General features: G+C 37.2%; 1 protein-coding gene across 1 annotated transcript; it reads left to right on the top strand.

The window, feature by feature from the left end:
* The first annotated feature begins 1,757 nt into the window (after positions 1–1,757).
* pold3 (polymerase (DNA-directed), delta 3, accessory subunit) lies at positions 1,758–7,744 on the top strand. The gene is made up of 12 exons (XM_026150737.2): positions 1,758–2,413; positions 2,927–2,982; positions 3,389–3,488; positions 3,596–3,635; positions 3,874–4,006; positions 4,165–4,411; positions 4,490–4,562; positions 5,354–5,501; positions 5,737–5,840; positions 6,140–6,228; positions 6,347–6,428; positions 7,340–7,744. Exons 1-12 carry the CDS (start codon positions 2,357–2,359, stop codon positions 7,540–7,542), a joined length of 1,332 nt encoding a protein of 443 aa, XP_026006522.2. The 5' UTR covers positions 1,758–2,356; the 3' UTR covers positions 7,543–7,744.
* Positions 7,745–13,403: the final 5,659 nt, after the last annotated feature.

The raw sequence follows: 13,403 nt of genomic DNA, 5'->3' as shown, positions 1-13,403 counted from the left end.
TTCAACTTAAATTAAAGCTAAAAATCTGGACTTCAACTGCTTATTGATTCTTTGATTTAAAATCTGTGGTGCTGCACATGGGCAAAACTGCAAAAAAGGTCTTTGTCCAAATGTAAGTGTAGATTCCATCATCTTTAAGGGGATTTTAATTTCAGTTTTTCATATATTGTTTACGTTTTTGCACTCGTACCATTGCAAAGAAGTCCACAAAAAAAGCCAAAAAGGTAAACGTGCTTGTGTGCAGCACAATGAGAAGAAAGACAAAGAGGATCACAATGTTTCTTCATTTAAACCAAATCTGATCCACCTGAGGATTTCAGTGTTGCTCTCTGTCTTCAAGGTGAGACAATTATTCTTGTACTTTGTCATCATTATGGGAATATTTTTCCCTCCTCTGCTGCACGTCGCTGCCCTTCTGTTTGACATTTCTATTAGAAGTTACCGTGCAGGCTGACTCAGAGCTACTTCAATCTAAATATTACATCAGATAGACTCTGAGAACACACCTCAGATAATCATATATACAGCGTGTCACTCAGATTTGACAGCTACATCTCATTAACAAGGCTTTTTGGACCAATAGGTTTGCATGTGCTAGAGTTGAAATCGAAATGGTCCGATAATAATATGGATTCGCTTGTTTAAAACCATTCTTACTTTTCTACTTGTTTAGCACATTTGTTCAGGGTTAGAAATGTTCCTCTGGTACATTATTTATTTATTTATTCAGCTTCTTAATTTTCTTGATTGATCCATAAGAGACAAAAAGTCTCATTTTTTCCCCATCAACATGGGAGAGTCAGTAAACTTCATTCTGATTAAAGGAAATAAATAACTTTGAACTTTTTGAACCTACTCTTTCAGATTTGATACAACAGAAATGAAGCACACCAATGCTGTGTCGATCCAGAGGCCACATATATATCTGGTCGATGCATTTGCGAGATTCATATTTTTTGATTTCTCCAGTGCCTTTACTACAATCCTTCAATGGTCTTGTGTTTTTGGAGTATCTCTCCTGCCGACCACAATATGTGCATCTGCAGAAAAGTGTCTCTAACACAGTCCTGAGTGTACCATATACCTTGTCTACGGCAGGCTTCAGACATCAGCACAACAGTGACACTTTGTTCCTGAAACTTTTTGACGACACAGCAGTTGAGCACGAAGAGAAAAGAGGAACAGTTTTGGACCTCTTCATCATAATGTCACAAAAACCATTGTAGAGTACACTAGGGGTGGGAGAGGGAGCCAATCAACACCAATAATTATAAGGAGCACTGAGATGGAAGTGGTCTTCAACCACAGATACCCTGGTGTGCAGCCCAACAGTAAGTTGGACTGGAATAGCCATATACAGGCGATGTACAGTAAGGAAGAAAGATTAGATTAGATTAGATTAGATAGAACTTTATTAATCCCTCGGGTGGGTTCCTCTGGGAAATTCGATTTCCAAAAAAGCACAGCACCGACAGAAGTTACATTATTTCCTTACTTTATTTCCTAACGAGCCTAAGGTCATTTAACATATGATGTTATCACATCATATAATCCTATGTTTTGAGCACCATACCTTTTTTCTTGTGACCTGAGAAACTTGCCTGAAAGCTGAAGACACACTGGGCAAACCATTTTTGTTCTGTCATTTTCAAAAGAGTTTATTATTGCCTGAGTTAGAAATATCAAGCGGACTCCCCATGAGGAAAGAATGGACTTCTCTACTGAACAATCTGAGGCTGCTGCTGTTGTAGTTATTGCTCTTTGATATGATGGAGGTGCAAGAAGGTTGCTTTATTTTCTACAAACTGTTCCTTTGCCTCCCACATAGACGGTGAGGTAAAACTGAAGCACATTGTTGGGCTATTATAATAAGAGATAGCATTAAAGTGGCCCCTGGAGACCCATCATCATTATTGTTTTCCACATACATAGGTGCATTATAGTGCCCATAATGAACTGATGCTCTCTCAGCTCCACTGCATTCACATTGTGGATTTTGCTGTTTCAGAGAGTTTGCACTAATTTTTAACTGTCCCGTGTTGGTTTTGGGGTACAAAAAACCGTATTAATAGTGATAATGTATGTGGAATATAGTAAAAAATAAATGAATGAAGCTCCTGGTTTTTTTTTTGTTTGTTTGTTTGTTTTTTGGTTGTTTTTTTTTTTACTTCTATCATTCATTTGATCCAGGGAGTGACTCACAGCCCCGTCTGGCCTGCAGAGGGCAGCCTAAAGCTTTTCACCTCACAGGAAGGACGGGCGGACACGTGACATGCAACAGGAAGTAAATAAACTGCTTTCCCGCGCAGTTAAATTGGAACAGCAAGTCGTCTGCTTTCAAGGAGAATAAAACAAAATGGATGAGCTTTATTTGGATAATATTGACGAATACGTCAATGACCATAATAAAATAGTAAGTGCCTTCTTAATTCGCGGTATTTCATTTTGTGCGATGAGGTTTTCTGGCTGAGCTCTGGCTTCGACATGATTGGCTGCTGAACTCCGCTCAAAAAAACTGCCGTTTTAACTTTGTCTGGTTTTCACGATAATTTATGTGTATCCAGGGGCATTTTTATCAATTTTGGAGATGTTCAGGGGTCTTCGTGTTAATTCGGCTCTGCTATGATGTAGTAAATGGCAGTTGAATTGAAGAAAAGCTTATTTTTAGTTGACCAATTTCAGTTACTGCTGGAAACCGCCAAGTGCGTGACAAACACTGCTGTAGTAAAGACATTTCAAACACTGACATGAAGTCGATATTTATTTATATCTGATAAGTATTAGATATTTCCCAGCTCATGTAGCTTAATGGAAAGCAACAATAATCGGTACCTTAAAGAACAAAGACAATATTTGGATAATATTTATTATCCGTCATATAGTCTCTGTGTAAATACAAGTGTCCTGTGTGCTTTCTCTACACCAGGTAACCTATAAATGGCTGAGTCTCACTCTTGGAGTTCATGTCAACACAGCAAAACAGTAAGTGGTTACTTTGACATGCCAGGAACTAATAAAATAATATATGATACATTTTTACTATCTTCAAAATGTCTTGTTTGTCCAAGCAACAATCGCAAATTTACATTAATTAGGGTTTACTGTATTTAGCGCCAAAGAAGCACTACATTTGACAGTAACAGTCCAATGGAACGTCGCTTGAGTTTTTCTGCACTTGAGTTGCACCGTTTTTGTTGTGGTAGTGAGATGAAGACATGCGCACGTTTGCATGTTTTGGCATGTGTGTGCATGCAAAAAAAAAAAAAGGTGCTGTGTGTTTTCTTTTAAAAAAAAGATCATTAACACTTTGTCATTGGCTGATAAATACATAAATGCCATAAACACAGATTTACCTAGGAAATACATTTAAGTTGTGTCTTGTGTTCAGAATGCTCTACCATTACCTGGATCACAAGAGGAAGGAGAGTTCAGCTCAGCTGCATGCCACCTACCTTGTGTCAGGGAAATTTGTGGACAACGGTCAAACGGTGAGACCTGTTGTAGCATTTTTTGTGATTTCTTTTCTTTTCTTTTTTTTCTACATGCCCAAAGCTGCAGCTTTAATGATTTTTTTTACACTGTGTTTGCTTTTCAGAGTCACAAGGTGTCTGTTGTGAGAGAGGACCAGCTGGAAGGTGTGTAAATATTAATTCACATGACATCATTCGGTTGTGTTGCTCTGTAACAGCAAGGTTGGCTCGTTGTTTGATTCTAATTTCGAAAGTAATATCCTCAGTTCATAATCATCACCATCAATAAATAGTATGCTTTTATGTCAGTGAGTCTTGATTTTCTTTGTATTTTGTTTTATTTAATGACATATTTGTTGTAAATGAAGCAGCAGTGTGTCACGTTTGCCGTTTTCTTCTGCAGATTTCAAAGCCAAGATGAGCTTGGTAGTCAGCGTGCACGTCTACAGCGTCCAGAGAGCGTTGCTTAGAGACAGCGGCCCACTTTACGCTGTGGACTACGACGCTGTGAAAGACAATCTTAAAAACTGCAGCAGGTATGCTAATCATGGTGTTTTTTGATTTGCAGTGACCAGTCATCAGCATTTTTACACCATCTGTGTAAAGATTAGTTTAGCCACTATTAGAATGAAAACATAATTAATGCATAATGTTATTTATATTATTTAATAGTTATTTTTCTTTTGCTTTTCAGATACAGCGCAATCCACTGTGCCAGCGCAGTGCCCATGTCTTCTGTGGAGCTGCAGCAGGCGAGGGAAGTCCAGCAAGCTCCTACACCTGAGGCTGAAAACAAAAAGGCTGGCATGAATGGAGACACCAGCCCAGTTTTAAAATCATCCGCCAAGCCTCCAAAAGGCATCATGGGAATGTTTGCTAACAAATCTGCTCCTAAGAGTCAGGATAACACCAAAGAGATGAAGCCTGAAAAGAAAGAGGATGTACGACTTTGTCAGTTGCTCTTCAGGGTACTCGAGTTTTTGCTCTGTTTGTTTATAATTGTGTTTTTTGTATTTTAGATCGAAGCACCCAAAAGCAAACCAGTCGCAAAAGCCAATCCAGTGGCAAACTTCTTTGGGACTCAAACATTAAGTGAGTAATAATTAAAGTATTGTGTGTCTGGTGTGCTTTATTAAAAGGGGGATTAAAATTCATATGTTCCATTTAGACTGCTGTTATTTTGTTTTAGGTTTCTATTTTAACCTTGAAACTGTTGTGCTCATAGTTTGTTTTTATTATTATTAGTAGTAGTAGTAGTAGTAGTACTATTTTGCTCTTTATTTGACACACGATCTGCCTTTCAGAGCAGTTGTACAAATCACATCATTATATAAATGAATGTTGTCTTTGTCATGTTCTTATTTCACATAAACCTAGTAAAAGCATCATAATTGAATGTGTTCCTCACCATGGTGAAAAATAATCAGCGAGTGAGCCAACAAGTTTTAAAAAAAGTACCAAAGTGCTGCAGGTTGTAATCAGCAAAAACGGTTTTGTCTTGCATAGAGTGTAAGGTTTTGAATGTATAGGCTGTAAAGCAGAAGCCACTTGTGAACACGATCCAGAAACCCTGCCATCTTCTCCGCCAAAGCTCATTTAAAATGGTCTGAGGCAAAGTGGAAACCTTTCTGGTTAAAAATAAAAATGTTACCGGTAAGTTTTACTTGGAAAACATGGATGCCACGTCACAACTTTTTTTGCTGCAGTGATCTGATGTTTTCAGTGTTTTGTTGTGAGTAATTGAGTTTGTATTTTAAATCAAGTTTCCACGTTTATCGATGTGCATGCTGTTTTGCGACATACAAAAGTAACCCAGAAAGATGAGCAGTAATTATTTGATTTGAATATGTTTACTGAATAATTGTTCTTTTTCACTACTTCAGAGAAGCCAGAGAAACCTGTGAAGGAGGAGGAAGCACCTCAGTCATCTTCCAGAGCAGCGCAGCAGCATGAAAGGTCAAAACCAGAGGAAAAGCAAGAAACCGTTGCTCCAGTGGAGCCACAAATAGACACAAAGAAAGACTCCAGAAGGTGTGTGCTGGTATTCATGTGGGAAATGTGACAAATTGAATTAAATATTCCTTTCAGTACATGAGGAAATAGTTTTCTAATCATGAAAAGAATCTGCTTTCCTCAATCAAGTCCCACTTCCCTGTCTCTAATTGTTACTTAGAAATGTAATTTCAAAAGTTATAAAGGGTGTTTATTTCTGGCTTTAATCTAATTTAAATTCTTTAATTCCCTTTTTTTTTTTTTTTTTGGATAGCAAAACTAAGCGGCTAGAAGATTCTGACGGTGAAGAGGAGAAGATGGAGAAGAAAAAGAGGAGGAGGATTAAGAAACCGGAGCCAGACAGCAGTGATGAAGATGGTTATACTTTTATTTTATATTATTCTCTTATTCTGATGTTTTCTATTTTGAAAACCTATTTATTTTAAAAGTGAACAAACAGTGATATAATTGGATTAAAGATATAAATGTATATTTTGTATTAGTTTTGCTGCTGTAGGCACACTAAAAGCAATTCCAAACATTGTAATTAATTGGATTGGCAAACGGCTTGTGAGGACAAAACTTTTATTTCAGTTCATTTCAGTCTTTGGGAAAAGAAGAACTTATAAAAGTAGACATTTCAAAATTGATAAGATAATCTGTTTTCCCCCTTCCAGTTATTCCAGACTCTCCACAGCCAGTCGTGACAAGAGAACCATCATCACCAAGTCCTAAAAAGGAGGTTGAACCCGATAGACATTCCCATGTAAGTGTTTGATACTCTAGTTTTGATATAACTGGAAACTTTGGTAGTCTTTCATTCATTTTTTAATGTATTTTTTTTTATGTATTTAACTCGGAGCATGCGTCTTGTTATTCTACAGCCGAGCAGTTCTGAAATGAAAATAAGGAAGAGAAGACAAGTCATGAAGTCTCATACCTTTCTGGACGATGATGGATGCATGGGTATGAAAAACATACAACAGTGAAAATCCAACCAGTGCAGATAATAATCAAACACTTTTAATGTATTTATATATAGTGCTACAGTATATGTGACTGTTTTTAAATAAAGAGGTCAGGGTCTGTACAAGTAATCGATATGAGACAAAAGCTCAGGGCTGGGAGATTTCCGCTGCTGTTGTTAGTCCTGTCTGCATATAAAGGATATTCCTTATATGCTTATACTCAGGCGCACAGTCGCTTCACTTGTTTATACTTGTTTATGAGGAATCTATACATCCAGGGAAGAGCAGTAATATTCTGTGAGAAATGTGTACAATGCTCAACTTAATGTTTTTTCTCTGAGAGATTTAATAGCTGCTTTTATATTTTTACAGGTCTGACTTTTATTATTATAATAAAATCTAATCTAACTATTATATTTAATATGATTTAATTATATTTAATATTAATCTAAATCTACAAGCTAAGTTACTAAATCTTTTAGGTAAATCTATTTGAGTGCACCCCATCCATTACATTAACTCATCAATGCATGCAGCAGGCTTCAGTTCAACACTGAGATGACGGTTGTCAACCTGCAGCAAGCTGTGCAATTTAAAATCATAGATAACTAAGATCATAGTTTAGTATCATTTCTGCATACAGAGAGCTGTGTTTTATTTTGTTGAAGGTGGTAGATCAGAGCAAGCGCAAGGATCACTTTTTGTCCTTCACTCCACCTGAACTCTTTTTAACGGCAACGTGTCTTTGCTCTTTGACAGCATCATGTTCGCTGCTGCTGTTCCATCAGTCTTACCAAGAGAAACGCAGCAATCTAGGCTGAATCTGGCAGTGTCCTCTTGTCCACAGTAGATTGATTAGTTTGGTTGTTTTGTATGAATTTGTAACTCCGGGTTGTTTCTCATCCACAGTGACAGAAAAAGGCTACGTGAGTGAATCTTACTCTGAATCCGAAGATGATTTTAAACCCTCCAAACAAGCTTCAAGAGATCCCATTAAAGCAAAACCATCAAGTAGCAAAGAGGATGAGAAGAAAACTCAAAAGAAAGCATCAGCAAACTCAAATAAAGGAGCTAAACAAGCTTCCATAATGGGATTTTTCCAGAAGAAATAACAGATGGTGATGGATGCATTCACTAAGGACAAATGAGCACTGCTGTAGACTTCCTGTAATGAGACTGTGGCGTATCTGAAATCAGCTGAAACAAGTCAGAACACTTGACAAATGGACTTCAACACATGGACATTAAAAATTACATTTTAGTTTCTCTGTTTTATGAATACATGTCCAACTCAATAAACATTAAAAAATTAAATATGTGTTTTCACTTTCAGAAATGTAGAACCATCACAAGCCTGAAAATCTGAACACATTAACCAAACCACCACATTTTAATGGACCAATCCCGTCGTTTTTTTCTTCCTCTGTTCATGTCAAAGACTTCACCTATTGCTGCAGTAGCAAATTGAGTTGTTATTATTATGCCTCCCTTTTAATATATCATGTGACCAAACCAGGGAGCTACCAAAACCTCATCAGAAATGATCTCAAACAAAGGGTGGCTGTCAGGATGTCATTCTTACAGAAATCTGAAGAAAAGGCTTATGTATGGCAAATTACACAAGACCTGGACTGAAAATCAGTGGCTACAGGTCTTATGGAGTAATTCTTCCAAATTTGAGATTTTTGTTTCTAGTGAGTGGAGCTCAGGAGAGCGGTACGACAGTGAGTGTCTACAGCCATCTATAAAACAGGGTGGAGGCTCTGTCATGGTTCAGCCCATGGTGTGAGGAATCTTGATGAGCTGATGAAATTTAAACATTGAAAAGTAGAGTTCCAGAATAAAGGTGGTCATATGAACTACAGACTTGCCAGCTGGTAACAAGTGCACCTAATAACTGCACCTATTTTGCATTTTCCTAATAATATAAAAAGAAATGAGGGACAGCTCATTACTTTTCCACAGTGCTATAGGCACATTGAAATGGGGGGGGGGTCTTTAGCAGCTAGAATATATTACTTTACTGATCTTTATTTCAAGTTTTCCCTGATTTGTCTGCATTTTCTATGTGTATCCAAAAGATTTTTGGAAAGTTATTGAGTAAATTATTTGTCATCGTTTTTAAGTTAAGAACCTTAGATCTAGTTTACTGACCTTTTTTATTTCCCTCATTGTACGTCCTCGATTCTACTCCTCAGCTCCTCTCCTAATGGATGCTTCAGTAATTTTGTCAAATCACTGATTTGTTTAAAATGAGCACCTTTCAGGCTCATTTTAAACCGATGTCAGTTAATATGACATTTGACACAACTGATCCTAAACTATTAAAACCACTACTTTTAATAAAACTTACTAATTAAGGTGCAACAAGTGTGACAAGAGTTAGTGCAAACAATGAAAAACAGAAAGGTTGATTATTCTAAATAGCTGTAACATGAGTCAAAACTGAAAAGGTAATTTTGGTTTCTTTAGTCCAGCTGTGCCACACCTCTGTTATCCCTTGAATGTAAAAGCACTTCTACACACCTGCACATCCTTGATCTCTTTAAGCAAGCTTCCCCTGTCCTCTTGACTCAGAGACTCAATGAAAATAACCTAGATGGGTTATATTCTTCTATTAAAAAATGATTATTAAAAAGTTTGAAAATACAACAACAACAATGGTCTGTCTTGTTTTTGCATTTGAATTTTATGTAATATTCAGCATGTGGAGTCACTTTTAGTTTCCATTAAGAAAATATATTAACATTTTCCTCAACGGGTTCCCAAAAAAATGAAAAGCCAAACATAAAAATGACAGTAAAAATACAAAAATTGTCTCAATGAAAAAGGAAATGTATGGATCCCTGGGATAAAATGATAAAAGATTTAAATAAATACCTCACCTCCAAAAATAAATGTCAGTAAAGATTAGACACATGAATCTGTCCAGTTACAAATTCAGTCACCTGCTTTGGTGCAAATGAAACTGGCAGCAGGCAACAAGACAGCCCTCAAAAAGAAGGAAATGTTTAATCCCTCCTGACTCATTTTTCTGCACTTTGCTTTGTGCTGCAGTGTTTTATGCTTCCTAATTAGAAAGACTGTTTTCCCTGAAGTTGGTCTGTCTGACTCTGTGTTACACTTTTGTGATCACAAGCAGTGCACATAAGTTATATAGAAAATATGGAAACAATGACGAAACTGAAACAGCAGTAAGAAAATAATCTGAGTAGATTCCACAAAAATCACAAGCATCTTAGACTTGACTAATATTAAATGAAAATAGTGGAGTCCTTAGAACTAGTTAGAAATTGTCAGCTATTGGACTGTTTCATGTTTGCTATTAAATCTGATGATCACAAAACTGAAGATCGAGATCAAAAGGTGGCAGCTTAGTGAGGACCAGTGACAGAACATTTAAAGGAATCAGATTCATACAAAATTCATACGAGACAAAGAAGCATTTGATATAAAATAAAATAAAGTAAAAACATATCTGTGATGGTTTAGGAGTGCTAGCTGATGCTAGTAGGTGCAAACTGAAGAGTTTAATGTTTTTGAGGCTCTTGAAGATATGCAACAAAGCATAAAAATAAATAAAATCTAGACTAAAATTGTAAACCCAGAAAAAAGAAAAAATATGCATACAAGATCTATTTTACTTGGCCATCTGCCCTTGTAGCATTTGGCTGAATAATCAGTTGATTAATTGGTAATGTGATTTTACAGGTTACATTAAGCTGTCACTGGTTAAGTCATCATTTCAGCAGCTGTTCCCTCCTGTCCCATTGGTCTCCTCTGCCAGGGCAGATGTTCAGTGGGGTGACGAAGAAAAGACAAACTCTGGAATGACTAGCTAGATATTTTGGCACCCAGGTGAAGTATAAGTAACTTAAAGTTATCATGATCTTGCAGATCACCGACTGGGGGGTGATCATGGAATAAAATAAGTGTGTTGATCTATTTGGAAGATACAGCAGAAAAGCATCGGTATAACACTAACCTGTCTGAAGGTACCAGCTGTCAAACGCATCTGTTCAAATACCAACATTGGCAGCAAGAAAACAGAGCACAAAGTCCTGATCCATCATAGTGCTTACACCCACTCAGGGTAAATGTACAAGTCATTAATCTTGAGGTGCTGCTAATCAGCACAGAGAGGATGGAGGGAAGATGAAAAGGTGAGGAGGTTGTGTTACCCACAGTTATTCAGCACTGGAATGAATTATTGCTGAAAACCAGCCAAATACTGAAGCTCCATCAGGAAAATGTTTAATGAAGCTGCAGATGAAATAAGGACAAGGCTCATTATGTCTTCTATAACACGAGTGTCAAACATGAAGACTTGGGGCTGAAGAGCAGGTCATCTACTAATTAACAGGTTGGTGGTTTGATCCCTGGCTGCTCCAGTCTGCATGACAAATATCCTTGGACAAGAGTTGCATCCATCAGAGTGTGAATGTGTGTGAGTGTTAGATAGAAAGCACTTACATAGAAACAGAATAGAAAAAGATGCTTCTGTGTTGCAAGTTGCATAAAGTGCTTTGAGAGCTCGGGAAGAGTAGAAAAGTGCTAAATAAGAACATAAATAAGAACCCTTTTTAACTGCCCTCGGTCTTGTTCGTCCTGCTGGATAACATTGCAAAGTGACATAATTGTATTGTTAATATACTGCATAAATATTCCGGGTGTGGTGATGCAAAGCCAGCATTACACCAAAGGATTGAAAAAGCATTGAAAAGAAGTTAAAAAAGGTAAAAATATTGAGTTAGGCAAGTTGCCAGCTGTTACATATAGTTTTACTGGTAAAGGCTCCACCCCCCTGTGACCCTGAAATGGATAAATAGTTAAAAACAAATGGATGGATGTTTGGGCTCTACTCGTCCAACTCACTAGAGAATAAATTAGGCTGTCTGTGGTTTTTTTGAACTAAAATGAGTTTGACACAATCATACGTCTTTTTTCCACAGAGGAGATGACCCTCACTGGTCATTAGATAGAATTCAGGGCACTTTAGATTGGCTTCAATTTTTTAAGATCTAAAGGCTCCTTGTTTTGACTCACCAGTGCCAGAACAGGAAGGATGTACTTCTGAAAAAGTTTGAAGAAAATAATTGGTCATGTGCTCAATAAAATCCATAACAAGGTCATAAGTTAGACTCTGAGTTTAGACAATGTAAGCTAAAATGAGCCAGTGAGCTCGGTAAAGCGAGGGATTAGTGGCTGTAGAGGGGTTCGACAATTTTGTATGTCATATTTGTTGTGAGCAAATGGCTGTGATGGGGGTGGATTAATTTAGTGCAGCTGTATTCGAATACTCTACTTATATCCCATACTACAAACACTGCTGTGATATTTTGTCTCTCTGCGCAGGTGTGTCATATGGCCAGATCTAAGATGACTTGATTTAAATATATTTATGGTGAACAGTTTTCTGCTCTGTGAATTGTATCATGGAGATGGGGTGATATTTTCTCTCTCTGTCAGGGCCTACTATATAGCAAAGCCTAAAGGCAAGTTTGGGTTGCTGAAGCCGGAGTGATTACTGGCCTTCTACTTACAGGGTGGTGGGTCTTGGAGGACAACCACTGATCCCTGTTTAAGTGGTTGACATGTAAAATGAAGCTGACTTGGGACACTGGACTGTTTTGTCCCTTCATATTTTTGGTCATTGTACTAATAAATTATCTTTTAGAATTGTATTGGTTGTCATCTTTTGCCAACGGCTGGTCAGACCTAGAGTCTCTGTGTGTTACAGTAGTTTTTGCTAATTTGCTGAGGAATGATGGTAAATCTGAGCCCCAGACAGATGGTTTGGGGAATAAACAGTGTTATTTGTGAAGGCAACGGGTGAAGGTACCTAGAAAGAAGTTAATATGAAACAGTATTATTCCCCAAATTAAACTCCATTATCTAATTTTACCCATGTTTCACGTGTTCTCAGAGCTGGCCCAGAGCAGCTGAGAGCTGAATGAGAACAGCAGGTAGACGAGAGCCCAGACTTGGATTATACTATAGCTGAAGTCATGAAGTTTAATGATTTGCATGCCTGATTATCAAAATAAATGCTTACTTTGTCTGTGGAGGTTGGTTAAAGATTTTTGGGAACAGTAGCTGGGTGAGCCATATTTGGCTCTTACTGACAATTTGACAACATCTAGGACTGCCTCCAGCTTGTAGTTATCATAACACCTCACTTCAAAGTTTAGGTCCTTCAATCTTTTCTCCAAATTGTAATGATCAGCTTTGGTTCCATTTCAGTCACGTAAGACTAACCTTTAAAGTTGACACAGTTTCTTGTATTGTGTAACTAATCCTTCTTGGTGTACTGGCCAACTAAACTGAAACTGTGAAACGTGAAAACAACATTTTAGTTAACTAAAATAAAAATAACAAAACAATATAATATTGCCAAATATCCTTATTTTTCTGTTAGTTTGGTTAAAAATACAATTTGCCTGAGGGATCGGTGGTTTATTGAGACTCTGGATGTCTACAAGACTGTGAGTCAACTGCTTTAACAATCTGTGTTTTTATTGTAGCTGTACTGTTTGTTGTTTTGTTTTTCTAAATCTCGCCTCTGACATATACCCTCCTTCACGTTTATAATTAAAAAGATGAAAACTATCGCTGAAACGACTAAAAATAAACTAAAAATAAACAGTTTTAATCAAGAAACTAAACAAGAAAACTCTGGAAACTAACTGAAATTAAACCGAATTAAAAATAAAGACAAAATAATGACACACGAACCTTTTTTCATCTATATAAACTGCTGTGTATCAAATAAACCTTTGAGTCGATTGGGAAGGCAACCTAAAGCAGTCTCTGTTTTCTTGTTCTCCCAAGCTGCTCCCGAGCTCGTACTAACACGCTGAATGGCATACCTGAGTGTTACTTTAAATAATTAGGAATCTTAGGAAAGGACAGAACTCTGCTTATCGCTCACGCCACGGAGGAAACCCGGGAAGGCAATTTCCTTCAATCAGTA

Source organism: Astatotilapia calliptera, chromosome 18, assembly GCF_964374335.1.
Source record: "Astatotilapia calliptera chromosome 18, fAstCal68.1, whole genome shotgun sequence".
In the NCBI taxonomy this organism is placed as follows: domain Eukaryota; kingdom Metazoa; phylum Chordata; class Actinopteri; order Cichliformes; family Cichlidae; genus Astatotilapia; species Astatotilapia calliptera.
The sequence above is the reverse complement of the archived record's forward strand: the minus strand, read 5'-3'. Positions and strand labels throughout refer to the sequence as shown.

Bases quoted from the DNA above. Each gene is read 5' to 3' on its own strand.
- pold3 (XM_026150737.2), top strand. From the start codon at position 2,357: ATGGATGAGCTTTATTTGGATAATATTGACGAATACGTCAATGACCAT. The intron at 3,636-3,873 runs GTGTGTAAATAT...TTTCTTCTGCAG, and splicing joins GAGAGAGGACCAGCTGGAAG to ATTTCAAAGCCAAGATGAGC. The intron at 5,502-5,736 runs GTGTGTGCTGGT...TTTTTTGGATAG, and splicing joins ACAAAGAAAGACTCCAGAAG to CAAAACTAAGCGGCTAGAAG.